This window comes from Siphateles boraxobius, unplaced genomic scaffold (genome assembly GCF_051911475.1).
Source record: "Siphateles boraxobius isolate OS27281-9 unplaced genomic scaffold, OSU_SipBor_1 5, whole genome shotgun sequence".
Lineage (NCBI taxonomy): Eukaryota > Metazoa > Chordata > Actinopteri > Cypriniformes > Leuciscidae > Siphateles > Siphateles boraxobius.
Genome location: NW_027509141.1, coordinates 33,054,942 through 33,081,996, shown reverse-complemented (window position 1 = coordinate 33,081,996; position 27,055 = coordinate 33,054,942). Strand labels below are relative to the sequence as shown.

At 37.3% G+C, this 27,055-nt stretch overlaps 1 protein-coding gene across 3 annotated transcripts in view; it reads right to left on the bottom strand.

Moving 5' to 3' along the window:
- epha8 (eph receptor A8) overlaps positions 1-27,055 on the bottom strand; it is a 101,147-nt gene that overhangs the window by 25,524 nt on the left and 48,568 nt on the right. For 2 of the 3 annotated variants that reach the window (XM_077204043.1, XM_077204044.1), the window contains exon 4: positions 19,340-20,003. In XM_077204043.1, the coding sequence (XP_077060158.1) occupies positions 19,340-20,003 (664 nt within the window). Of the gene's footprint in view, positions 1-19,339; positions 20,004-22,000; positions 22,140-27,055 lie in introns of those variants that run through there. The other variant, XM_077204045.1, reaches the window with a different exon arrangement.

Genomic DNA, 27,055 nt, shown 5'->3' with positions numbered 1-27,055 from the left:
TAAATAAAAAAGCAAGAGGGGTGAGGAGATAGAGACTCCAGTGCTCTTTATCCAGGGGTGTTTACACACACTACATTAGGGTTGCGGTGTTCTTGTTTTTTTTGCACACGGTTTGGTTTGTCAGCACCTGTCAGAGCGCAGCTCTCATTGCAGCCACATTTGCATTACAATGAATTTTAATGAAAATCTACAGCCATTATTTGCTGACCTTGATTTTTACTCTGAGTGTAGATAGTTAAATAAATATGGGTGAAAAGAATATCCACCGAGGTGTTTTTCATGACCAGACTGTGCAAGGTGTTGTAATTCAACAAGGTGATTCAAGCATCGGCACAAATGAAATGTTTTTATTTACCATAGTGTAACCTCAAACACTCAACTAATTTATCATGAATGGGCGTCTTTACATGGTAACTGTTGCAAGCCATGTTGGAGTAATTCCACATTTCAGAAATAAAAGCTCAACAAGAAATTATCATAAGATTGATAGAGATGTATAATATAATATAATATAATATAATATAATATAATATAATATAATATAATATAATATAATATAATATAATATAATATAATATAATATAAAACTTGTTAATTGTTGGAGTGATTTATCTTTTAAAAAATATATTTTAAAATAAGTACAAAATATATTTAATACAAATATAATATAATAAAAATAGAATAGAATGGAATAGTATAGAAAACATGTTTATAGTTGGAGTGCATTGAAAATTTAGCCATAAATTTAAATTTCTGGATAAAACAATAAGTAATAAAACGTTATTTTATTATTAAAAAATAAATAATACAATAATTTATTATCTTGATTATTTTTAATAATAACAATATATATATATATATATATATATATATATATATATATATATATATATATTTTATAAAAAAATAATATAATATAATATAATATAATATAATATAATATAATATAATATAATATAATATAATATAATATAATATAATATAATATAATATAATATAATAATACCACACATGAATTTACATTTTTGGCCAAAATTACATAAAACATTCAAATAACTGTTTACTTATTTTCTTAAGTGTTTTTAAATAAAAATAATGGATGTTTTAAAAAAACCTTTTAGCTAAATATTCAATGTTGTTATCCAAAAGATTTTGTCTGATAATGTTTCTGAAATTTCCAAAAGTAGTGTTAATGGCTCAAATATTTGACCTTATGACCTCAATTGTTAAACTCCGAAAATCCGATCATCATACACAGTCCTCAACCTCATGGCTTTCTGGAATACAAAAATCAGGGACATTAATGTGAGAAAAAAAAGCCAGTTGTTTCATTTGGACAAACTGTTATTATAAGAGTCATTCTGAGTATACTACACACGGAAACACTCTTCATACTCACAAACACCCTCAGAACTCTTATGGGAGCTGAACAACAGCTGCTAATGAGCAGGGAGGATTGTCTGAGTGATGTATGATTCTGTCAGTGAAATCATAGCTGGAAATGGGGCACTCCATCACAGCTCCTGCAAACACACATGCTCTCCACTGAAGGGGTTACTGATAGCTCAGGCTCCGGACACGTTAGTGTGTCATTCGCCTGCTGCGTGCTGTCCTGCTCTAGATTTGGACCAGCCACACATATAGTACAGCGGCGCACCATTTTAAAGGTGTATGAAGGCCTGTACTGTTAATGTAATGATTGTTACCCGTGAGAGTCATGAAAACACAACAGATGTTCCCATTCAGCCTCTAATATACAAAGCAAACATTTCTGATTTGTTGTTTAAACATGGCATAATGGCTAAATGCCTAAACGGCCTAACAAAAGTGCATTGTTCATGTTGGAAAGATCGGATATATGATTTGAATGCACATGAATACCCCCACGAAGTCATAAATACTAGTGGGAAGCTCAGGATTTTCTTTTTTTAGGGTTAGTTCACCTAAAAATGGTTCCAAACCTGTATGAGTTTCTATCTTATGTTTAACACAAAAGAAGATATTTTGAAGAATGTTGGTAAACAGACAGTTGATGGCATCCATTGGCTTCCATAGTATTTTTTCCTACTATGGAAGTCAATGGGTGCCGTCAACTGTCTGAATTTTATTTTTTAGGTGAATCAACCCTTTAAGGCCTAAGTTTATGAGTTGGTGGCGTGTCAGTGAGAAACGTGGTGGAATACCACAATACTTGCATAAAATATGATAGCATTGTAATATAACGATGTAACGATAAAGTTTACAGTGGCTTCATAAAACACACCTGATACATATTATTCTTCATTTTCTAGAAGTAGAGATTAAAGACCTTGCTGTATTTTTTGGTACTTAATTAAGAGGTACACCGTCATCTAGTGTCAGCCTACCACATGGCACATACAATTGGAAACACTTCAGGAGCAGAGGCGATTTCTTTAAGACTGCAAGGGAAGCTTAGCTTCCCCTGTATTCGTTCAGAATCAGCAACGTATAGCAGGTCGGCTGACTCGATTTCCTTCTCATACAGTCTCGTAGCATCACAGTGCATTTCCCTATGGCATTTCCCCATTGAAGCTGAGCGTCCATTGACTTCAATGGGGCTGCTTAGAACAGTTTTTTTCAGTGCTTCGAAACTAGATGGTCATTGGATAAATGCTGCGATTATGTCCCGCCCACGGACTCTCAGCGTCTCTGGGGTGAATAGAGAAGTGGGCTGGTCTGGAGTCCGGGCGTCTGCGTGATGATTGGAGGATCTGTCGAAAGACTGCATCTCCTTTTGACTGACAGCTATTTTGTACTATAAGAAGTCGCTGAAGCTATTCGCGCTCAGTCCCATCGCGGATTTCTCAAGTGTAGTCAAAAGACAAACTGCTGCAACCTATTTCTTGATATTTGCGTGCGAAATTGCCAATTTTCAATTACATATTTCACAGTTACACACCACATCCCTTGGTTGAGTTTTAGCGAGTTTAATAATTTTTTTGATCGTCATTCATTCATTAATTCATTCATATAGTAGGCAAGGCTAGTGTGGGTGAAACTGCACACGATGTCAGACAGTGCTAATATTGTCGACCTGATTTTGGCGAAGTCATTTGAAAGTCTTCCTTACGAGGAAAAGCTTAAAATTAAACAGAAGGGCAGATCAACACCTAAGATTGATTTAGTGCAAAAAATAGGGAAAAATAACAGGTCCTTTCAGCTCTCCTGGTATGACAAAATTAGCTGGCTGACTGGAAGTGCTGTGACAGATAAAATGTACTGCTGGCCATGCCTCTTAATGAAACCATCTCACGGATGTGTTGTTTGGTCAAAGGTGGGGTTTGAAGATCTGTCTAACTTTGATAGGGCATATAAAAGACATGAAAAGAGCCATGAAAATGTGAGTGCATGAGCAAGATTAAGTTGCATGGGCAGGATCAGGGTTGAGCATGCAATCAATAAAGGTGCTGGCATTCAAGTGGCTAAACATAATGAAACAGTAAAAAAAAACAGGGCCTTCCTAAACCGCCTTATTGATGTGACATCCTTGCTTGGCCGGCAGGTGCTGTCATTTAAGGGGACATGATGAGAGTAGTGAATCATCCAACAAGGGGAATTACAGGGAGTTCACAGAAACATTAGCTAAATATGAAAATATAAATAGTCACTGGAAAAGACGCCTAGTTGGTACGACAGGGTCACAGAGCATTTTCTTGAAAAGTAACGCAGGGCAGAATTTACGTTTAAATAAATGGACAATTCTATGATGTAGGCCAAAAATGAGCTTCCCCTCTTTGAGAGACCAGCAGCCGCCACTGTCAGGAGTTTCAAAGTCATCATCAGATTGGTTGAATTGTACAGGATTTCCGGGAGAAGTGTGACGCGTTTTTAAACAGTCTGCCTGGAAACAAAGATGCCGTGAAGTCAAACCCCCTCATGGAAAAAGCAAGACGCTGTGTTTACGACTGTGACACTGAGCGCTTATCAGGATTCACAAAACGCTGGATTTTTAAAAGTATGTGAAGTATGTAAAGTTAGACTCTTTGAAATACATTCAAGAGTTGAGTTTTACACACCGGTCTGTTAATGTAGGGACATTTTCGTTACATTTTCACGCCCCTAAACATGACGTGGAACAAAACGAACTGTGATTGGTTGCTTTACATGTCAGTCAGACGGCCTCTGGGAGGTCCTTGGCCAATGAAAGTTGGCTACGTGAGATTAAATGCCATTTAGCTCCAACAAAAGTGACTTGACGTCAAAAACACAACTTCCCTACTCATAATTACATCCCAGGAGGACTTAAACGCACCATTATTTTAGGTCCAATGATTCCATTATCATGTTAGTCAAAGTTTCTTGCCTATTTCCTATTTGACTAATTAAACCAACTGTTTCTGCTACTGTACCTTAAGACTTATCTAAATTACTTCTGTTATGATTGGATAACTAAATACTGAATAGGCGTAAGTGGGCGGTCATATGTTAATGACTAATGTCAATATAGAGTACAACAGTGGCCACTCACTTTTTCAAGTGTTTTCTCATTCTTTTTCTCCTTAGAGATGGCTCACTAAAATAAATGACTATATGTCTATAAACACAAATTATAATTATACATGTCTTTTATTTCATTCACTTCCTAAAAAATTGCACTCTGCTAAGCTGTTAATACCCTTAACATTCATTACAGAAAGTGTTATATATGTCCCTATCAGACAGATTTTATAAAATCAAAAAATAAAATTCAAGTAAATAGTGTTACTGATAAACAATATCGGTCAAAAATTTGTTCATAAGAAAACTCTCATGCTCATCAAGGCTGCGTTTATGTGATCAAAAATACAGTTAAAACACTAAAATTGTGAAATATAGATATTGTTTTCTATTTTGAAATGTAAATTATTCCTGTGATGCAAAGCTGAATTTTCAGCATCATTACTCCAGTCTTCAGTGTCACAAGATCCTTCAGAAACCATTTTAATAGGCAAGAAACATTTGTTATGATTATCAATGTTGTGCTACATAAAAGCATTTATTTAAAACATAAATCTTTTGTAACATTTTGTAACATGTCTTTACTGTCACTTTTGATCAATTTAATGGATCCTTGCTTAATAAAACTGTTATAATAATATATAAATAAACTTTACTGACCCCAAACTTTGAATGATAGTGTAAATATGCATGCAAGCACATCATTTAATTTATTTGAAAACCTTCAGCATAAACTTAATTCATTGCACCTCATATCTAAGGCAAGAAATATTCCACTGAGGCACATCAGCTCATGCTCAGCTCAAGATCTGCCTACATTTTTTCATTAAAAATCAATTTTACTATGAAGGCGATTTTTGAAATACTTGAAGAAGAAAAAAGTGTAGCTTCTGGGTGGACTCAGGGAGGAAGCTTTGCATTGATGCACACTCTCTTTTAGATATCAAAAGGCGAAGATTTTTCCACAGGTTGCACCAGTATTGTTTCTTTCAAATCATCAAGAATAAGCTTCTGCAAAAAAATTTTTTATGAAAGCACTTTTAGGGGTGACATTAATCAAGGTTAGTGACATTTGGAGCCGGCCAATCCATCCCGAGGCAAAAATCCCAGCAGCAGCAGCAGCGATACCGAGCATGACAGGCACGTCCAGATCCTGAAGCCGCACGGCCACGATAACACCTAATGCTGACTGGCCCTCAAACCACATGGGAATGAGTCTCAAGATCAAACAACCCGAGGGGTACAAAAAAATAAAGAAATAAATAGGGACGGATAAGAAGGGGAGAAGATGAATTGCTCGCAAACGTTTGGGCCTTCAAGGTTCGGCTCAGACTATCAAAATGCCAATTCATGCATGAAATTCAAGCTGAACCAAGAGTACAATAACAGCGAACACAGACATGACCTTATGATAGTCATTAAATAGACAGGTCTTTGATTTCAAACAGCGTGGATCATATTTTGCATTACAATACAAGGATTTACCTGCATTAGACTTACAGTACGTACTCTTCAGTCATAATAACGTCTCCGGCTTTGCTAAATGTTACTCACTGCCTCCTCTGTAGATTTAAAGGAACAGTGCATACAAAAATGAACTTTTTGTCAACCATTTTCCGATCACATATTACTTCTTCCCTTCTTCTGTGAAAAAAATAGGAAGAATGTTAGAGTTGCTTTTTCCCCCCAAACAACAAAAGTAAATAGTGATTTACATTGCAGAGCAGTCCAAATGAATCTCGAATGAAATCTCGAATCTGTGCTTGTGTTCAATTAAAAATTGCATCATTACTATTGGTCGTGCCAGGTTTTATATATGATTGGTTCTCGCATGTGATGTTGCGAGTTTGAAAACTACAATAGTATCTCAATGACACTAAAACAACACTGATTACATTTCATTGTGAACAAGTACTGCTATCTGCTACTGTATGTTGCTCAAGGTCAATGTCAAGGTCAAAGTTTATTTCTATAGCACCTTTTAACAACACGAATGTTGATAACCAAACTAAAAAATAAAACAGAACATTTCTAGTAAGTAGAAGAAATCAAACCTGGCGACATCACAAAAACTGCAACCCCATAGCATTTCAAAAATGCATACAGCATTTAAACACGTTTTTTAAATAAGCTTGATAAAAAAGGTAGGTTTTAATTGATGCTTTAAAAACATTTAATGTAGGAGAAGCTCTAATCGGTAAAGGTAGTGTATTACAAAGTTTTGGAGCATAGACTGAAAAAGAACTATCTCCTTTTGTTTTCAAACGCGATTTCGGGATATTTAATAATAACTGAGATGACGATCTAAGTGATCTCTGAGGTGAATAAGAACTTAAAAGTTCTGATATATAAATAGGGGCCAGTCCGTGAAGAGCTTTAAATACGCAAGTTAAAACCTTGAAATCAATTCTTTGTTTCACAAGAAGCCAATGGAGAGAGGCCTGGATAGGTGAGATATGTTCCCTCTTTTTTGTCCCAGTCAGGAACCGTGCTGCAGCATTTTGGACAATCTGTAATCGCGAAAGTGATGACTGACTAATTCCAGCATACAGGGCATTACAGTAATCAAGTCTTGTGGAAATAAAAGCGTGTATTACAGTCTCCAAATCCTTAAAAGTCAGAAGGTGCTTTAAGTTACGAAGACGCTTTAGTTGAAAAAAGCTGGCCCTAACTACAGAAATTTATCTTTTTGTCATACTTGAAAATGAACCCCAGATTTTTGACATAAGAGTGATTATTTGACTGAAAATTCCCGTTCAGTTGCTGCACATTAGACATTCAAAAATTGACTATCAGTGAATAACGTCCCTATGAAAGGGCTTTTTTGAGCTTGACAATATAAATCACCTGAACTTTTATGGAAAACAGCAGCTCGGACATTCTGCATAACATCTCCTTTTGTGTTTCACAGATTTAAAAAAAGGAAATAATATGGGGTTGGGACAATATAGAGCTAAATGAGGAAAAAAACCTTTTATTGAACTAATCCTTTAATTGCTCCCAAGGCTAAACGAAGACGAAGTGGATGAGTTATAAAGCCAACAAACACAACCCCCCTATGCACAAAATAACCATATACCTTTGACACACAAGCATATCTTAATTTGTGAAAATGGCTTGCGTTGGCCTGAAGAAAGCAGCCTCATTCGAAACCGGCCATGTGTAAAAATGTCTGTTTATCCCAGAGGGAGGTTTTTAATGGATATATAAGAGGGCCGTAAGGAGTTAATTGTTTGTGGCTCGCAATCTGATATTAACTACACAGTGTGGCTATAAGAACAGGGGCAGGGGAACCTAGTAGTTTACTCTCAAATACTTGCATTAATATACATATAGATATATGTGTGTGTGGGTAGATATACGTGCATCCAATTTTGCTTCTGTTTTCTATTTTGGCCCTTAATCTTATTGTCTGTAGTTGTGGTTAGACTGTGTCCTCCAAAGATCTCATCTTAAACTTTCCAAGCGCAGGAGGGTAATTGCTATCAGATCAATTTACTCAAGAAAAGTGGTGCCTGTTTCTAAGTGCTTGATAGATGGAGACCAACTTGTCTAAATTGGGGGCGACCTTGAAGAGTCATTAACAGTAGAAGGAGAAATGCGAACGGTGACTTTATTGACTTGGAGATTCCCAGTGATTGCGCAGATAGGCTCAGCTGCCCCTTGATATGGATAAAGAAACGAATAAATGATTAAACAGAATTCAAATGATTAGTTATAACTTCCTTTAAAAAGTATTTCTTCAGCTTTAACATCCTTTCTGCGAGATGAGCTAAAAGTCTACAATGAGAGTCGAAACTGATTACTGGAGTATATGTTTTACTAGAAAACAGTATTTCAGTCTACTTCAATATTGCAAGTTTAATTGGATGCATTACTTGCCGGTTCTTTGTCATTATTGGTGAAAATCTTTAGCAACCTTTGATGGAAAATTGTTTCAAAGTAAATCCTACACCAATTTTTTTTTTTCAAGAGTACACCCAAAAATTAAAATTCTGTCATTTACTCTCTCTCTCAAGTTGTTCCAAACCTCTATGAATGTCTTTAAGCTGTAGAACATTAAGGAAGCTTTTTCGAAGAATGTTGGTAACCAAACAGTTACCGGTCCCCATTGACTTCCATAGTATTTGTTTTTCTATACTATGAGAGTCAACGCGGTCCAGCAACTGTTTGGTTACCAACATTCTTCAAAATATTGTCCTTTATGTTCAACAGAAGATCTTCATACAGGTTTAGAACAACTTGAGGGAGAGTAAATGATGACAATTTTCATGTTTGGGAGTACTAACCCTTTTTCAGTGTAGTTAAAGGCATGCTTTGATTTATCTGATTTTAGCTAGTCTAACTGATCTCCCAGTCTGGCTGGTGTTCAGCTAGTTTCAACTTGTCAACAATCCTGACTAGCTCAACCCTTTTTTTTTTTATTAGTGAACAGACCTGGATTGCCACCTTAAACCAGTTAAACTAGCCCAAACTTAAAAAGTTTTAAAAGATAGTCACCAGCCAGTAATATTTAGTCCGTTGAAACTCTTGCTAATGAGAAGCATCTACACGTTTGACAGTCGACTCCCAGCGGGACTCCCTGGATCTCGGACCAGTGCTTCTGTCCAGTGGCTACATCACACACTTGCTGTAGCGTAAAGCTAATGAAGTCGTTTAATCTACCTGAACGCTCCCACAGGGGCGTCCCACTTTAATTATGTTCTTAAACGTCTCTCACATGCACTAATAGGCAGAAATGAAACATGGCACCACGTTAACAAATCCTGGCGGAGGAAGGGACCTGAGAACAGATATTAAAAACTTCACGGGCTGGCATTAATTTTAGCCACTACGGATGTGCGTAAGCTATGTAGCAAAGCGAGTCCATGATTACATGTCGCCCCAGTCGGCACAGAGCGTAAAGAGCATTTATTCTCCATTTCTAGTGCAATAGGCTTAGAAAAAAAAGTCACTCAGTTGATTTAAACTGCCTTTATCATATCTTGCCATCATATTAGGCTACTTGTCATTTATTTTTTGGACAAAATACTAATCAAAATACTCCTATTTTGCACAACAACAACAAAAAAAATCCTGATTTTTTTATGTTGTAATTTTTCAATCGCAGTCTATATTTAATATATGTAAAACTTACCAGGGAAATGGACTTGAGGAAACCTGCTAGATATGAGACATCATAAATAAAAGAATCTTTAAAAAGAAAGTAAAGCAAAAACACATAAATAATGATATATTATTGAATTTTTGAAGTATTTATTTATTATTCTTCAAGGCAGTATAATGGTGTTGTACTGTTTAAAAAAAGACAGACAGACAGACAGACAGACAGACAGACAGACAGACAGATAGACAGATAGATAGATAGATAGATAGATAGATAGATAGATAGATAGATAGATAGATAGATAGATAGATAGATAGATAGATAGATAGATAGATAGATAACCAAACAAATTAAATACAAAAATATATTTTTTAACAATAGAAAAGTACACAAAACAGTGTAATGGGAAACTGGGAAAAACAGATTAAAAGTTCATTGTTCAACAGGTGTTCATGTTGCTTTTGTGCACTAATCTGCGTACGGCAACAATCCAACAGTGTTTTTCTTTGGAAATAGTGTGCAGCCACATCAAATGAGACAAACGCTTCTCTGGTAATGAGCATTAAATGGCTGCTAATTGTTTGATTGAATTGCTGTCACCTATCTAAGCGTGTCTAATTGAAGAGTGCGGAGCGAGGCATTTACAGTGCCGCTGACAAAAAGGAGCCATCTAAATGAAGAAATGTTTTGTGCGCGCCAATTACCAGAGAAAAGTCGAGCGTGCTTTTTTTGTTCTTCAGTCTTTACACAGACTTGATCTATCTTATGAAGTTGCTGTGATGCAGCGGCTTTGTGGATTTTTATCACACAGCCCGTTTGTTGCATGAGAACAATGGCAATGCAAATAGGCTGATAAGACATTCAGTTTTCGGTTGCAATCTGGGAGGTAGCTGTATATTTTCATATCCTCCAAATGAACTGAACTTTGAGAAAGAGCATCCAAGAAAGAAAATCACAATCTAAAAATCAGATTATATAATGCATTTAATAATTTCCCCATATTATCAACACCGCACTGTCATTCACGTCCTTCCAGTGTTATTAAATGTGCAAACACATGCATTTGAATCTATAGACCCATATAATTATAATGCAAAATATGGACGCCAGTTGCAGGAAATAAATGAACGTAGCTTTTGTTTGTCCGCTTGTAATTACACAGAATGTTTTTCACTATTTCTGATGCAAGTGCCAATATTGACGGTTTGGGGGAGGGGTGGGGGTGTATTTTGAGTGACATGGTCCAGCTCCGTCTTGCTGAGATAAAATTCATTCCTTTATTGGGACAAAGCCCCTTTTCCCCAACACTATTCCTCCGTCCGCCTGCCTGCATGGTGGTCTGACAGATTAAACAGCATCACCACAATGGCATAGTTGCGTGCGGGTCTTTAATATTGTCCACTGGAGCCCCCAGTTTCCTCATTTAATCCCTGTGTAATATGTTGGCCAGAAAACCCTCATGCTGTACACAATGCACGCCCAGCTAAGACACAAAAAAGGCTAATTAGTCGCCCACCCTACCACTCCGCCCCCTCTCGCAAATCCTCATTCTTTCCATTTACAGGCGCAGTATCTGCTTTTGTTATCAGGGATACCAATGTGCTGTTGGCTGCAATTGTTTCGCTTTATTTGACATGCAATGTGACTCAAATAAAACAGTAAATTACTGTTAGAATATGGGATTTTAACTGTGATCCAGCAGACATACAGCACTCATCGGGAGACTATGAAGGTATGACAACAATTCCAGGTTCAGTAAAAGTTAAGATCTTCTGTCAACAAAGAAAAAAAAAACATGTTTAACGTAATGCACTTACAAAGGAAGTATAAGCAGTGTAATGCAATCCATAAAAAAATACTAAATGTTTATTTTAATCTTAGCTGTCAGGACCAGGTAACTTTTGCATTACACATGCAAGAATAGAAATATACTGTTGAGTTGTTATTAGATATTATATATATATATATATATGTTCATCCATATAAACTACAGTCCCCTAAACTTACGTGTCAAAAAATGGGTAACACTTTATTTTGATAGTCCACTTTAGACATTCTACTGACTAGAAGTAACTTTGCAACCACATGTCAACTTATTCTACTAACCCGAACACTAACAGTCTACTAATACTCTAATGAGAGTTAGTTGACACGTAGGGATTTTCTGGTTTTCTCAGGTTCGGTCATTTCACATTCATCCTCAGCATAATAAAATATATAGAAATATAAAACGACTGTTCAGCACTGATATGAGTGCTCTTTTCTTATTTTAGTGTGACAACAAATCTAATACATATGGCTTATTATACTGCATACACACAGATGGTGTCCTCAACTCCTTAAAAGTGTAAACAGACTTTAAAAAAAAAAACTAAAAAACACATTAATAAGAAAATTACAGAAACCGCACAGACACAAGTCACGAGAAGTGTGCTACTTTTCTAAGATATCTTTTTAATTTTTTAATCTCATAAATTTGCATCTAAACACTTGTGCTACACAGTATGCAATGCAATATTTAAGTGCAAATACCTGCTGTATCATTCTGTGTCACCTCAACCACAGGCCCCTGGCTAAAATTTTTATAATATTTTCTGGTAAAAAAAACGAAAAACATCAATGAAGAAAAAAAAAGACAAAACATGCATGCCATAGATTATTATTACCCGAGTTATCCACCGGAGGTCAACATGACAAATCTCACTTTTCACATGGGGGGGAATACATTTATTTCGATAGTCCACATTTTACTTGGCAGCTACATGTCTACTAACTCTCATTAATTTCCAACTACATGTCTACTAATTTTCATTAGAGTATAAGTAGACTATTAGTGTTCGGGTTAGTAGAATAAATTGCCATGTACTTGGGAAGTTACTTATAGTCAGTAGAATATCTGAAGGGGAGCATTAAAAAAAAGTGTTAGCAGATATTAAGCAGACAATCTACTAATACTCTAATGAGAGTTAGTTAACGTGCAGTTGCTAACTTACTTTTAGTCCCTAGAACATCTAAAGTGGACCATCAAAATAAAGTTACCGTAAAACATGTTTACTTTAGCAATCCTTGTTGCATTATAAGCCAGCGGCCACTTTTTACTTGTTTGTCCCCAAAGATTGCATGCCTGTAACTAAATGATTTCCCCCCTACTGATATTTGACTCCAAATCTCAGGAAAAACTTGTCATTTTGACCTCCTCTGCATTGAATTACCTAATCTTTACTTACAGTGCAGGAAAAATCCATCCATGGCCATTAATATTGTGACTTTCATCACTATTATGTTTGTCTTTCTTTAGAAAAAAAAATTAAAAATTCTAGCTGGGGAAGTTTCTGAAATGCGGGTGATTTAACACCGATCTTATTCGCTAAACACCAACAATCATTTTCACCATGCGATATAATAGGTGAAAGTGAACAACAAAGTTGTGCAAATAAATGCCATTCTTAACTTGAGTTTAAACCCAGTTCGTCACATCTCTTGGATCGCATCATATTTTTGTCAGGTGTCTTCACGTCTGTGAGAAACAAACAGACAGCTGGAGGACTATAGTGTCTTTGAGACAAGATTGAATCTGTCTGATTAGAGAATTAAAACATTTGATTGGCTGCATTCAGGCTTATGATCTAATGTAATATTATTAAAACTCTACAGCTCGTTCTTTCCTTTGCGTTCGATTGTACGCTGTCAGAAAATAAATATCATTATCTAAGACTGACAGACTAAAGCATTCTGAAATCCCCTTACCGGTCGCCAGCCGGCTGATGTGTCGAGTCTAACAATCACAAGCACATGCTAGATTCTACGGAGGAGTTTATAATTATAATCTGTGAGAGCATGAAAAGTGGAAATTGATGGCTGGGATTGTGAAAAGCTGGCCTCTTCAACAATATACAGCTTTTGACTGGCTTTGAGATCAGCTGATGTCAGAAAATGTTACAAAGTCAGATTCTACAAAGCTCACGGATGAACAAAAGACTTCAATAAGCAACTCTGAACTCTGAGCTCTTCAGAATAAAGATTTCTTCCTCTTGGACAATGTACGGCATTCTTGTAAAGCTTCCCTTTGTGCCCTCGTAATTTTTGCATCGTATTGTTAATGTTAGACAAGGCAGTATCAAAAGATGTTTATGAAGGATCCCCCTTCAGCTGTCATCAAACTGGATGCTGCTTCGAAAAGTGGCCGTCCGTTACATTCATTCTTACTTTGGATCTGTTGAATGAATTTTCATATTGCAACATCCAAAACACAATTTTAATGTGAAATGTATACCTTCAACCAACAATGAATACCCACCTTAACCAGTTCCACACACTTATACACTCACTCTGATTTGACCCCAGCCGCAGTGCATGCTGGGTAACTGACAGAGCCACAATATATTACAATGCTTTAGGTATAGTTTTAATACAATTCTTTTGCAAACACTGATTATTCTTTCAGGACATGAAAAAAAAGAAAGAAAATATATTAAAAAAATATATATTAGATTCAAAAGTTTGCTATCAATACATTTAAAAAAATAAATTAATACTTTTATTCAGCAAGGATGCATTAAATTGATCAAAAGTGACAGTAAAGACATCTATAATGTCTTTCTATTTCAAATAAATGCTGTTCTTTTGAACTTTCAATCTTTTTTCAAACCATTTCTACAAAAACGATTAAGCAGCAAAAACGGTTTTCAACATTATTAATAAGAAATGTTTCTTGAGCAGCAATATTAGAATGATGAAGGATCATGTGACACTGAAGACTGGAGTAATGATGCTGAAAATTCAGCTTTGATCACAGGAATAAATTACATTTTACAATATATTAAAATAGAAAACAGTGGTAAGAATATTTTCACAATATTACAGTTTTTACTGTACTTTTGATCAAATAAAAGCAGCCTTGGTGAGCAGAAGAGATTTCAAGTTCTTTCAAAAACAATTAAAAATCTTACCGGCCCTAAACCTTTGAACGGTAGTATTTCCATTACAAATGATTTCATCAGCGCAACATTTTGAGTAAAAAGTTTAAGCTCAAAGTAAGCAAATTTGAAAATCCTTCTGTACAAAAGAGTTCGCATGACCAAATCAAAATTTTACTGCAAAATCTGAAATATTTCTTGTTTATTTTACATCATTCCATTTCATGGTTATACATTTTTCAAACTTTGTTTCTTTCCACATTTTAAAATCCCTAATCTTCAATATGACCTCAGACCTCTGGAGCCCACAGTATTTCTGATTGTTAACCCCGGCACAGCATCATCATGCCCTTCCAAACACAATTGTTTTGCACGGAAGGCTGTTTACACGCGCTCATGAATAAGTTAGCCCACAGCGGCGGCTGAACATGTGGGGAAGACACTCTCCCTTGAATCTAAGTAGGTTAAATCAAGTTGCCAAATGGAGTGGATTTGACAAGGCTCCCTGCTATCCCAATAGCATGAACTATCTCATCTTCTCTGAAATAGATATTTTCCCTACATTTTCACGCTGGACTGGAAGGCCCACTGGAAAACCCAAAACAGAGCTGACATGAGTGAGACGGGAAGCTAGTGCTCTGTTTTGATCGGCACTTAAAATGTTAGTAGGAGCCCATCGCTCGGATCTCGCTCAAAGAAAACGGCAATCCTTTTGACGTTTTCTATTGCGACGGCATGCCATCCTTCCACGGTAGTCTGCGCCTACGGCTTTAAGAGTGGTACGTTGTTTTTTTTTTTGCAGTGTCCAAGCGCATCCCAGTTTGCCATGCCGGGTTTGTCCCTGAGATGTGCGTGACTAGAGGAGGAGCGTTCATCGAGAGAATTAGCACAGCGACCCAGTTTAGACACCAAAAGCCTGACTCTGCGGCTCAGACACTTAACCTTTACTGACTGGCGGCAGCACTTTAGAGAGGAGAGAGGAAGAGGAAATGGATTGCCATGAGTGCTATTAGCCACAGATCGAGCAGAAAATTACCTGACAAAGTATGAGTTTGTGATGGTTTTGAGTAATACGTTCAAAACAGAATGCTGTGATTCTGGCAACACGAGGGAAATTGAATTAATAACAGTTCCACAGCATTTAGTCATGTATCCAGTGAATTATACAATCCAATGCAATGAGAACTGCAGAAATGAGTGGGTAAATAGAATGGAAAAAATAGAGAGAAAGAAATATAACAAAGCAATTTTTGCAGATGGTTTAACACAAGGACCTACAATAATAATGCCAATAACTACTATTTGAATTATACGGACATCATAATTTCCAGGTTAGAAAGGTTCAAAATCTTTTCATTTTGAACTTGACGAATTGTCTAAAAATATCAAATCAAATTTATTTTGAAATATTTGTTACAAAAGTAGTGTTTTGACGGCTGGAACATCCGCCTTCAAGAAGTTGTATGTCTAAAATCATCCTCTTTACAGTATCGCAGCAACAATTTTTTTTTAATAAAAATAGAATATTAAATTCTTTAATATTAAAAATATGAATATTATTAATATTAAAATGTGTCTCTGAAACCATCCTCTCCTCAGCACCACAATTATATTAAATACTATGGTAATACTTTACAATAAGGTAAAAACTAATGTTAACTAATGAAACCTTATTGTAAAGATTTAAAAATATTATTATTAATAAGGAGTATTGCAGCTGCCAGTCTCTGCTTTAACCGAGGAGTTTAAGTGTGCCAAGGTCAGACTGGAAATGACTTTAGCAGAGTCACGCGACAAATGTGTAAGGGTGGCAGCCCCTGTGGTAAAAACTGGTAGAAAGTGGTCAGCAAAGAAATCTGTAGTTGAGGCAAAGGCTGACCTTCAAATTGGGGATATCGTGGGACAGGTACAGCATGGAAGAGGGGGTTTTGGGCTCAGTTTAGCTCCTCCTAAATGGCACAAGGCAGGCCCAGCTCAAAGGAGGAAGCTGGTAGTCAACGAGGTGCGAAAGCAGGAGGAGAGGATGAGATGTATAAAGGCCATTTCCCAGGCTAAGCAGGGAGAGTGGATGAGATGGGAGAGTGTGGAACAACGAAAAATGGGCTGGCAAGACCTTTGGTCAATGGAAGAGAGTAGGATCAGTTTCCTTATTAGGTCAACATATGATGTTCTCCCATCACCGCAGAACCTAAACCTCTGGGTAGGAGAGGATCCCTCTTGTCCTTTGTGTTCATCACCTGCCACATTAAGGCACATTTTGACAGGATGTAAGGTGGCTCTTAGCCAAGGTTGGTTTACTTGGCGCCATGACCAAGTATTGCGATGTTTGGCTTTAGCATTGGAAGGCAAGCGTAGTATGACCAATAAGTTGCCGCCTGTTCTAGCAAAACATTACACGCAGAAGACAATATTCCTCCGCCCAGGCGAGCAACCACCAAGAAAAGGTGCTAAAACCAATTCTCGCCCAGGACAACTGGAAGCTGCTCGGGACTGGAAGATGCTGGCTGATCTTGATCAACGGCTTATTTTTCCACCTGAGATTGCCACCACTAACCTACGACCAGATATTGTTTTGTGGTCTGGATCAGCACGCATTGTTCAACTGATAGAGTTAACAGTGCCATGGGAGGATGCGGTAGATGAGGCATATGAGAGGAAGAAACTGCGGTATGCTCATCTGGCCATTTATCCAGTGGAAGTGGGTTGTCGAGGTTTTGTGGCACACTCTACAACCCGGTTCCTCAGAGACATCGGATTCAGTGGCCAAGAGTTGCGTCGCACAGTAAAGAACTTATCTGAAGCAGCAGAAAGGAGCAGCAACTGGCTGTGGTTGAGACGGAAAGATTCTAGCTGGCTGAGTACAGGCCGCCATGCTACGGTTTCGTAGAATTCTTGAAAACTTGAAGGGTGTTGGTTTATTTGTATAGGTTGTATAGTATTTACAGTCATTACGTTCCTGTGTATATTGCGTGAATGACGGGATGTTGGGCAGATATTGTGTTTTGCGGTAGGTGGTATGCCATACGGAACCGTTGCCACTGAACCTGCATATTAACGCACCAGTGGGGCTCGACAGCCTTAGTTAAACGTGTTGGCGCGTATGATTGGGTTGCGGAGAGATTGTGAGATTGTGGTTAGGTCTCAGCAGCACTGTTGGTTTATTTGTAGAGGTTGTATAGTATTTACAGTCATTACGTTCCTCTGTATATTGCGTGAATGACGGGTGGTTGGGCAGATATTGTGATTTGCGGTAGGTGGTATACCATACGGAACCGTTGCCACTGAAACTGCATATTAACGCACCAGTGGGGCTAGACAGCCTTAGTCAAACGGGTTGGCGCGTATGGTTGGGTTGCGGAGAGATTGTGAGATTGTGGTTAGGTCTCAGCAGCACTGTTGGTTTATTTGTAGAGGTTGTATAGTATTTACAGTCATTACGTTCCTGTGTATATTGCGTGAATGACGGGTGGTTGGGCAGATATTGTGTTTTGCTGTAGGTGGTATGCCATACGGAACCGTTGCCACTGAAACTGCATATTAACGCACCAGTCGGGCTCGACAGCCTTAGTCAAACGGGTTGGCGCGTATGGTTGGGTTGCGGAGAGATTGTGAGATTGTGGTTAGGTCTCAGCAGCAGAAGGGATGCAGGGGTCAGTAAGCTGGGCTGAGTTGAGTGGGGGACGGAGGGGGGTGACTCTGGGACGCCAGAGTCACTGTCGGGCCCTCTTGAGGTGTGGTGGGCTAGTCGACGAAACACTGAGGACGGAAGGTGCCCACTTGAAGACCCTAGAGATGTTCCCTACTCCGCTCAATCCAGAGGGTTGTTATGGGGGGACCGCACTGTGGTTGCAGCCGTTGTGTGTGCTGACGTGCAAATACACTATTAACACCAGACAGAAGGAGATTCACGTCACCAGATGGAAAGAAGCGTAAATGGATGGAGAAGCATAGGTTACTGTAAAGCTACGTCTTAGTTGGTGCTTATCTTGGCGAAAGCCAAGTACAAATCAGCATGAAGTTTTAACATCTACTCTCGTGTAATGGAAATCTTAATGTTAAAAACATTAAATATTAAGCATTCAATATTAAGTACGAAAAACACTATAAACTCACTAGATGACCTCAATTAACGAGATGTTGGGTCTCTAAAATCATTCTGTTTTCAGCATTACTTCCAACTAACCCCAAAAAAGTGACCAGTCAACTATTCAGCTATCGTGAACCATCACTAATTATTATATCAAGCGCCTATATTTATAATCTATAGTATTACTGTTAGCATGCAGAAACATTCCCATTAAGTTGCATCACAAAATTTATTCTGTTTTCAGTACTGCTGCTGCATTATGATTACTATCATTATTATTCTTGCCAAGCAGATGACAAGAGGCAAAAACATTTTTTTTCATAGCCTTAAACTGAAGATGGCACTATCTAACGACCAGAACGTCATATTCTTCATCCAAAATCGCATAATGTAAAGTAGGCACTACATTTGATCACTTCGTGACTGTTAAAAAAAGTATGTTCTATATAGTATGGATGTGTGTAATATGAATGAAATTTGGATGTACTACATTGTCACGTTGTCATAGCCATTCACAACTCCACTCTTGTATCCAGTATTTACCCACTTAAGAATCTGGACGGTCATCTGAGAACTTTTCGTCGGCCGTTTTATGACTATTATGAATTCAAACATGCTACTTGTCTCACATAGTTTCACCTTCTATATAATATGAAAGTAAGTATATTCGGATGCAGGAATAGACTGGACACTTCGGGCTTGGAAATGCAAAAATATAGTTCTGAAGATATTGGTGAAACAGCAACTAAAATGTATTGTATTGTCACTCACCAATGCAGTTGTCTCTGTGCTCCTCAAACCCAGCGCTGCACACACACCGTCCAATAGGAACGAGCCACTCGCCCTCAGCGCTGCAGTACATCTTCGGCGTGTCTCTCTCCTCGGCGTGGTCCACACACTGACCTCTGACCTCCACGAGCGAGGACGAGTCGGCCCCCGTGACCACATCCGTGAAGACGGCCAGGTTGCGAGCCATTCCCGTGCAGCGTTTGTAGTACACTCGAACGGACACCACAGCGATGCAGGCTCCTATATCCTGAAACGCCAAGTAGAAGCCGCGCTTGCTGAGCGGCCCGACGCCACGGATTTCAGTGTTGAGCTTGAGTCTCCGCACCCCCAGATCCACGTTAGTGAAACTCTCGTCGGCGGCGATGGTGTCGATCTTGGAAAACTGACTCTCCCAGATGGTCGTGCCAACATCACGGTCGGTCTCGTAGTAGTAGAGGTTAAAGGTCTCCTTGCAGGTACCGAGAACGCCTGGCATGCTGTTGCAGTCTCGCAGAGTGAATTTCATCTCGATGTAGATCCGCCGGGCGCCGTCCCGCTGGATCCAGTTGGTCCGGAGCCAGTTGTTCTGGCTCGGGCTCATCACATTGCACACCTGGTACGTGTGGATGGGGCTGAAATACTCATCCATTTCATTGATTGCATCCCACTGTGCAAAGACAGAAGGAGAATCTGGGTTATTATTGAAAATGGTTACATCTGAAAGATTGTTTTTGCAAATTAAAACAGTTTTACATCAAAAATAATTAATACTATTACATTTTCCCTATTTTATTTGATATGGAGTCAACACGTTGAGATCTCTGGTCATGTGTCATGCAACTGACCAAATTACTACTCATAATCATAACAACAACAAAAATGTTTACTTTATATAGTGCTTTCAGGAGATGCTCAAGGCACATAAACATAAGCACATAAAAACACATTTAAGCTAATAAAATGAAATATAAAATAAATAATAAAATGAAATAATAAAATAAAACAAAAAAGTGCACCTTTAAGGATAGGAGATTACACGCTCAAATTGTGCTGTTACAAACACATCTTTAATGTGATAGAGATTTAGAGATTTACATAGTTACAGTGTGAAGATTCTTCTAAATCAGTCCAGTATTATTTCAACAGGATATCACTTTTCACAGCAATACGCATTAGAGCTTCTTTAAAACGTTTACATTTGCATTGCAGTGCATAAGATTAATATCATGATGAATGTGGCCTGCATTTCCTTAATAAAGTTCAGTATTCCTCATTATTCATGGGTGGTTTTTGTGCGGTTTAAGCAGTTTCTTATGCAATGCAAATAATCAGGCATGAATAAATATTTTATTATGAGTTGCAAATGAACTTAAAGATTCATATCAAGAGCCTGAAGCAAAAAATGGAAATGCTGATCAATGAGAATGAAGCCGTCCACAACCAGAGAACACCAAACCTAACAAACAGGTAAAAACTATTGCAAAATAAAGTTGCTACAAATTCAATTACAGTTTTCAGTAGCGTGATAGCAGTTGAGAGAGAGAGAGAGAGAGAGAGAGAGAGAGAGAGAGAGATTTAACTTTGTTTTTTTTTGGGGGGGGGGGGGGGGGGATGCAAAATATATAAAGTGGTTATGTCATATACATGAGCTTGCCACGCATAAAGTAGCCTCCCCAACATTAATATTAAATATTTGAAAAAACACTGATGAAATATTTTATACAGCTTTCATCTCCATGAACAGTGAAAGACTTTCAGGTAGAACAACAGCACTCAGTCTTAAAGGGATAGTTCACCCCCAAAAAAAGTTGTTTCAAACCTGTATGATTTGTTTTCTTCCGTCGAACACAAAAGAAGATATTTTAAAGAATGCTGGTATCCAAACAGTTGACGGCAGCCATTGACTTCCATTGTATTTATGTCCCCTATATGGAAATTAATGGCTACAGTCAATTGTCTGGTTACCAACATTCTTTAAAATTTCTTCTTTTGTGTTCAACAGAGAAAAAAAAAACTCGGTAACACTTTATTTTACAGTGTCGTTGTTACATATGTTACATGTACTTACTGTAGTAATAGTAAATTATGCATAATTACATGCAACTAACCCTCAACCAAATCCCAATCCTACCCTAACCTTAGTAAGTACATGTTGTTAATTAATTATACTCAGTACTTAAATGTATAATTACACTGTAACAATGACACCTAAAAATAAAGTGTAACCAAAAACTCATACATGTTTGGAACAACATGAGGATGAGTAAATGATGACAGAATTTTCATTTTTGGGTGAACTATCCCTTTAATGAAAGACCCTCTTCTCTCTTTAATGGAATTCACTACCCCTTACACTTCAAAATATCTCATCTGTGGCTACATTCAAGACTCAGTTAAAAACATATCTATTTAACATGTACTTCGTATAATGTGACTGTATGTATCCTGTGTGTAAATGTATTGTAATGTAATGTTGAGCTACGGAAAGGCGCTATATAAATAAAACTTCTTCTACTGCAGAAAACCGTGCGTAAGAAGAGTGTATGGACAGTTTATAAAGGCCTTTTCTGATGGCACTGTCTATGGGCAATTAGCTGTTCTCTTTCATCCTTCTCATGTAATAGTAAAGCAGGTGAAATGAAAGCTAGCTGCGGAGTGACAGACCTCCGGCCCGACTGGTTTCCAGCCCCATGAGGAGGGTCCGCTACGTGCCTCCACACACAGCAGGTCTTTCATCTCACACCAGGCTTTACTGACGCCACGCCGGGAGCGAGCGCCGGTTATTCACTGCTAATTAAAACTGGAGGGTTGCCGGATAAACGGAGTGGACAGATGATGATGCTCGGGAGGGATCTGAAGCGGGAAAATTGTAAATAATTAATGTATTATATTATAATCTACATAATATAGTTGTTATGTAAATCGATGTCTTCTATGGTCAGTTTTCTGAAAAGTTCAAAAGGTAAGCTAAATGCTTGTAGCTAGCAAATTAAATAAAAATACATCCAGTTTAATGCACATTTCCCGAAGCTCTAACGGTAAAAATTATCGTTATTTTAGCGGTAATTTACTGTAAAAATGCTACAGTAAAAACCTGTTAAGTGGTTAACAATAAGTTCCCTTGCTCTATATGGTGAAGAACTGTAATAGATCTAATGGGACTTTTCAGTAAAATACTGTAAAAATCTAGTTTTTGGAAGTGAAAAAAAAGTAATTTACAGTGAAAATACGTGTTTATATATTTATTTATTTTCAGTTAATGATTTTTTTTCTTTCTTATGGTGAACTTCTGGCAATCAGATGTGCTGCTTTTACCATACATTTAACAGATTTTTTATTTATTCATTTATTCATTTATTTATTTATTTATTTATTATTATCATTTAGAGTGTAAAGCATGGCTCTAGCAACATCAAGGTCATGGGTTTGTTTCCCAGGAAATGCATAAATGGATAAAATATATACCTGTAATGCAATACAGTGTTGTTATTGTTCAGTAAAATTAAGGTAAAAACTAATACTAAAAATTGTTTTCATTAACTGATTAGCACATAAAATTACAAAATCAATTAGAAAATTAACATTAAAATAAAACTATAATACTATATAAATAATACCAAAATAACACTGCGATGCAAGTCACTTTTGATACAAACCAACAAATGCAAACATTTTAGATAATTACAGGTTTGTTACTGTCACTGTTATGTAAAAATGCACATTAGGTTTCTATAATAGTTTGTGTCAGCAAATTAGTGGCCAGGATTTGACAAATGCATCTGTGCACTTTGTGGCTAGTAGTAGTAATAGCAGTAAAACAGCATCACTTATTATTATATTGTCATGGAAAAATGATGGTTTGCAGTTTGTGGAGCGCCTTGGGATGTTCTGTTATTAGCTCGCTGCTCTTCAAGGCTAATCTCACATTTATTTTGTTCTCTATGGATATTATTATGCACTCTTACATGATATACGGCGAGATAAACAGTGGGCAGACGTGAAAACAAGGCTGGATGATGTCTTTGAGAGAACAGATAAGTGGTGAAGGTATCACAGCACATTTTCTGGGTCGTACCTACTAGCGACACCTCTAGCAATAAAGCGCTGCAGTGATGACGTATTTTTGTAGGCCAACCCGTAAGTTAGCAAAACCCAATGCCATTTTTCCATTGGCTTATGGATTATTGTACAAAAAAAAGGCTTTGTGGCTAAGAAAAGTTACTACTTATAATGTTTTGTTCATCATGATAATCTTCACAAATGAGCATAACTTTTATGAATTTTGAAGTCAGAAAGCAGAAGTAAAAAGCTAAACAGGCTAGATCCATAATCGCATTCTTCCCATACTATATAGTAGGCGAACACCAGTATGTGACAAAAGAAGTATGTCTAAATTCACGGTACTCAAGAGTAGGGAAAAAGTACCCAAGTTGACCTACTACGATGGACACTTTACTATCCCATGAGGCCAAAGGAGAGGATTTGTCAATGGCAGTGAAGCGACGCAACGGACACTCACATGACAATGACAACATGGCTAATGTAGTACACCCAGATTACTTTCATACTACACTAATTCCTACTACTTTTAGCGGTTGTGAAGTAATTACTTATTCAAAATAAGTACCTACTCAAGAGAGTATGCGATTTCAGACGCAGCCACCGACTTGCTAAAATGCTAAAAGTGCTAAAATGCTAACTCATTTCAGGGTTTTGCCAGAGAATGTCTAATATGGGGAGAAGTTCCACTGGCAGTAAACTTCAGGCTTCTGAACTGGTTGCAGTTCCACTCTGGCTCCATATGAGGGCGCTCGGAGCTATACCCCTAAAAATCCACTTTTCTCAGGATATAATTTTTTGTCTAGTAATTTGAATGTTGTTTTCGAAAGGAGATGCAAAGAAATTACAGATTACTGGGTGTTAGATTTTTTAGAGTCACTTATTTGCTTTAAAATGTCTTTTAAAATGGCAATGACGTCATACACATCGTACGACCAGAGAACTGCTTTACGGCAATCCTTTAGTCACTTTGGTGCTTTTGCGATCTGGACTTTCTTTTCTCTCGAGGCATCGACAACACCGCTGACACAGGTAAATACACGTGCTAGAAGAGTTTTTGTTTTGTTGTTTTAAAAGACCACGCCGAAAATACTTCGGATGCCACGATGCCATCAAGCGGTATCTCTGGACGTAATCAGTCCTTCACTGACCAATCAAAGTCCATTAGCAGAATGCTAGCGTGTTATGGGCAACCACAACTCAACCTGTAAGAAATCTAAGGGACATAAGTACTTGTTCATTCAACTTTGGACCTATAACCCATGTTGAACTTGCAAAATCTACATTCAAATCTGAGATTTCTCAACGGCAATCGGGTGAAAGAGACAAATTTAGCCGTCTAGCCCCATAGACTCCCATTCATTTTGCACTCGCCCCCCCCAGTGGAACTCTGGTGGAACTACAACCAAAATTCGGTACAATATGGCTTAATAGGGAGTGGCCAGGCTTTCCTTAGACGGCTTTGGTTTTGCCCTACAAAAATACTTCATCAATGGAGCACACTACAGCTCAAATGAAAATAAGAAAAGCAACACTCACATTGTCTGCAGAAAAAGTTCTAACTTCTAAACAGTGATCAGAAAAGTAGAAGTGTATGCCTGTCATAGCAAACATAGTACACTATAGCATTGAGCTCCCGCTGGCCTCGAGCAGATCGCCTCTCCTGAATACATTACGGACACAGCCGGTCTAATTGAAAGGGAAAACGCTGACCTCAGAGGAGCCTTGAGCTTGGCCACCGTGAACTTGGCCTCTTCTCACAAGTACATCTTCCAAAGGAGCAGATTTCCTCGCTTCCCTGGCCTCACCTCGGCCCACGCTTCCCATGGGAAAACTACAAAAAGCCCGTTGCGGTAATTAAACTGTTGGATTGGAGCGCACACCGTAGCCACCCTTCCACTTTGAGTATTTAGCAGTTAAATTTAATTTGTCCTTGCACTAATGATTAGATTAGAGAGTCTGTTAAAATCTAACACTTTTCAGGTTGGCTCGAGGGCTGGAAGTAATTTGCTGAATTCTTTCATGAGGTTTCCGATAAAAGCCTGTGTTTTGTTTTAGCTACATCACATATTACACGATCAGTGGAAGAAAATGATTGAAATTGATCAAAGTGATGGTACAATGAGCCACAATGAAAATCCTTCAGATCAGATACTTTTAATCTAATTGAGACACTTTTTATGTAAATTAAGCTAATCTACATAATCTCCATATCGATATAAAAGGTATTATTCTTTTTTAATGCAGATGAATGGTTTCAGACATTTCTGTACCTGGAACATGGAAAATATTCATTCTTGGGTTAGAAACTTTTATTAAATTTATTGAGACGGCTCACTGACAGATTTACTCAAGATATAAGCACATTATTACTTAAGAATTACTAAATAAAATAATAATTAATAAAAACATGATAATTATAAGTTAAATTAATATTCCACAGACATTTATTTATATTTTAATTATTTAATTTTCATAAAGCAATTCATGTTTTAGTGATCCAAATTCCCTAAATTAATATCAGTACTTGTAGAAATATTCTTGGACTATAAACTTTTATTACTTTAATTAATAAGCTCCATGACAGCTTTACTGAAGCTTTACACAATTTCAAATTTAAATGATTAAATGATAATAATTAGAAATACAATTAATTAATAAAAATGATTCGATCCTATGAGGTCCAATGTCCCTCTTTTCACACAAGCAACCTCACCAACTCTATTTAACATACTTGTTTGGATAAAATATTTAAGTGTCTGATTTTTTTATCTTGGTTTATTTTATGGGACACGTCAAACTTCTGTCAGTCACAAGCAGGGGAGATGTTTCTCCTGAATACATCCATTCATAATCCGTTGTTCCTGGAATGAGCTCGCCGCTGAACAAACAGCTGCAAACATACAAGCAGTCATTCCAGGGAATAAAAGGGATTCTGAAACACATCCCAAGAGTCATTCACGGAAGATCTCACAACAATATGCACCAAAAACAGCATTTGTTTCCACTTCTTCTATACAAATCTTGAATAAAACTAACAGAAAAGCACCAAGCAACAGGGTTTGGCTGGTTATCTTAAAGGGGTAGTTCACATAAAAATGAAAATTTTGTTATTATTTACTCAACCTCATGTCGTTCCAAAAGGAGGATATTTTGAAAAGTGTTTTAGTGATCAAATCAAAAGGATAAGATGTTTAGGCACGCTTCCAAGATCCTCTTTTCCATTCTATAAGACGTGAAACGAATGATAATACAATGTTCAGGATAATCCCGAAACAATTCTGTACTGTAATGTCAATGTTAGAATTCAAACTATATTTTGACAGATCTATAAAGTCTCAAATACACTTTATAATTAAACTATCATAACAGTGTCATTTTATTTATCTCATCTGTCAACATGATGCCGGTGAATTGCAGAGATTGTGCAAACCACATCACTGTGATCAGATGCTTTCTTGTGGTTGTCATTGAAGTCCGTTATTCGAAGAAAAATCCAAAAATGTTTTCCTCAAAAAAATTATTTTCTCTTCCACTGAGGAAAGAAAGACATGGATATCTTGGATGGCATTGGGGTGAGTAAATTATTAGAAAATGTTCATTTTGAGGTGAACTAATCCTTTAAATGCTGTTGTTAACACGTGTTTATTCTGTTATTGA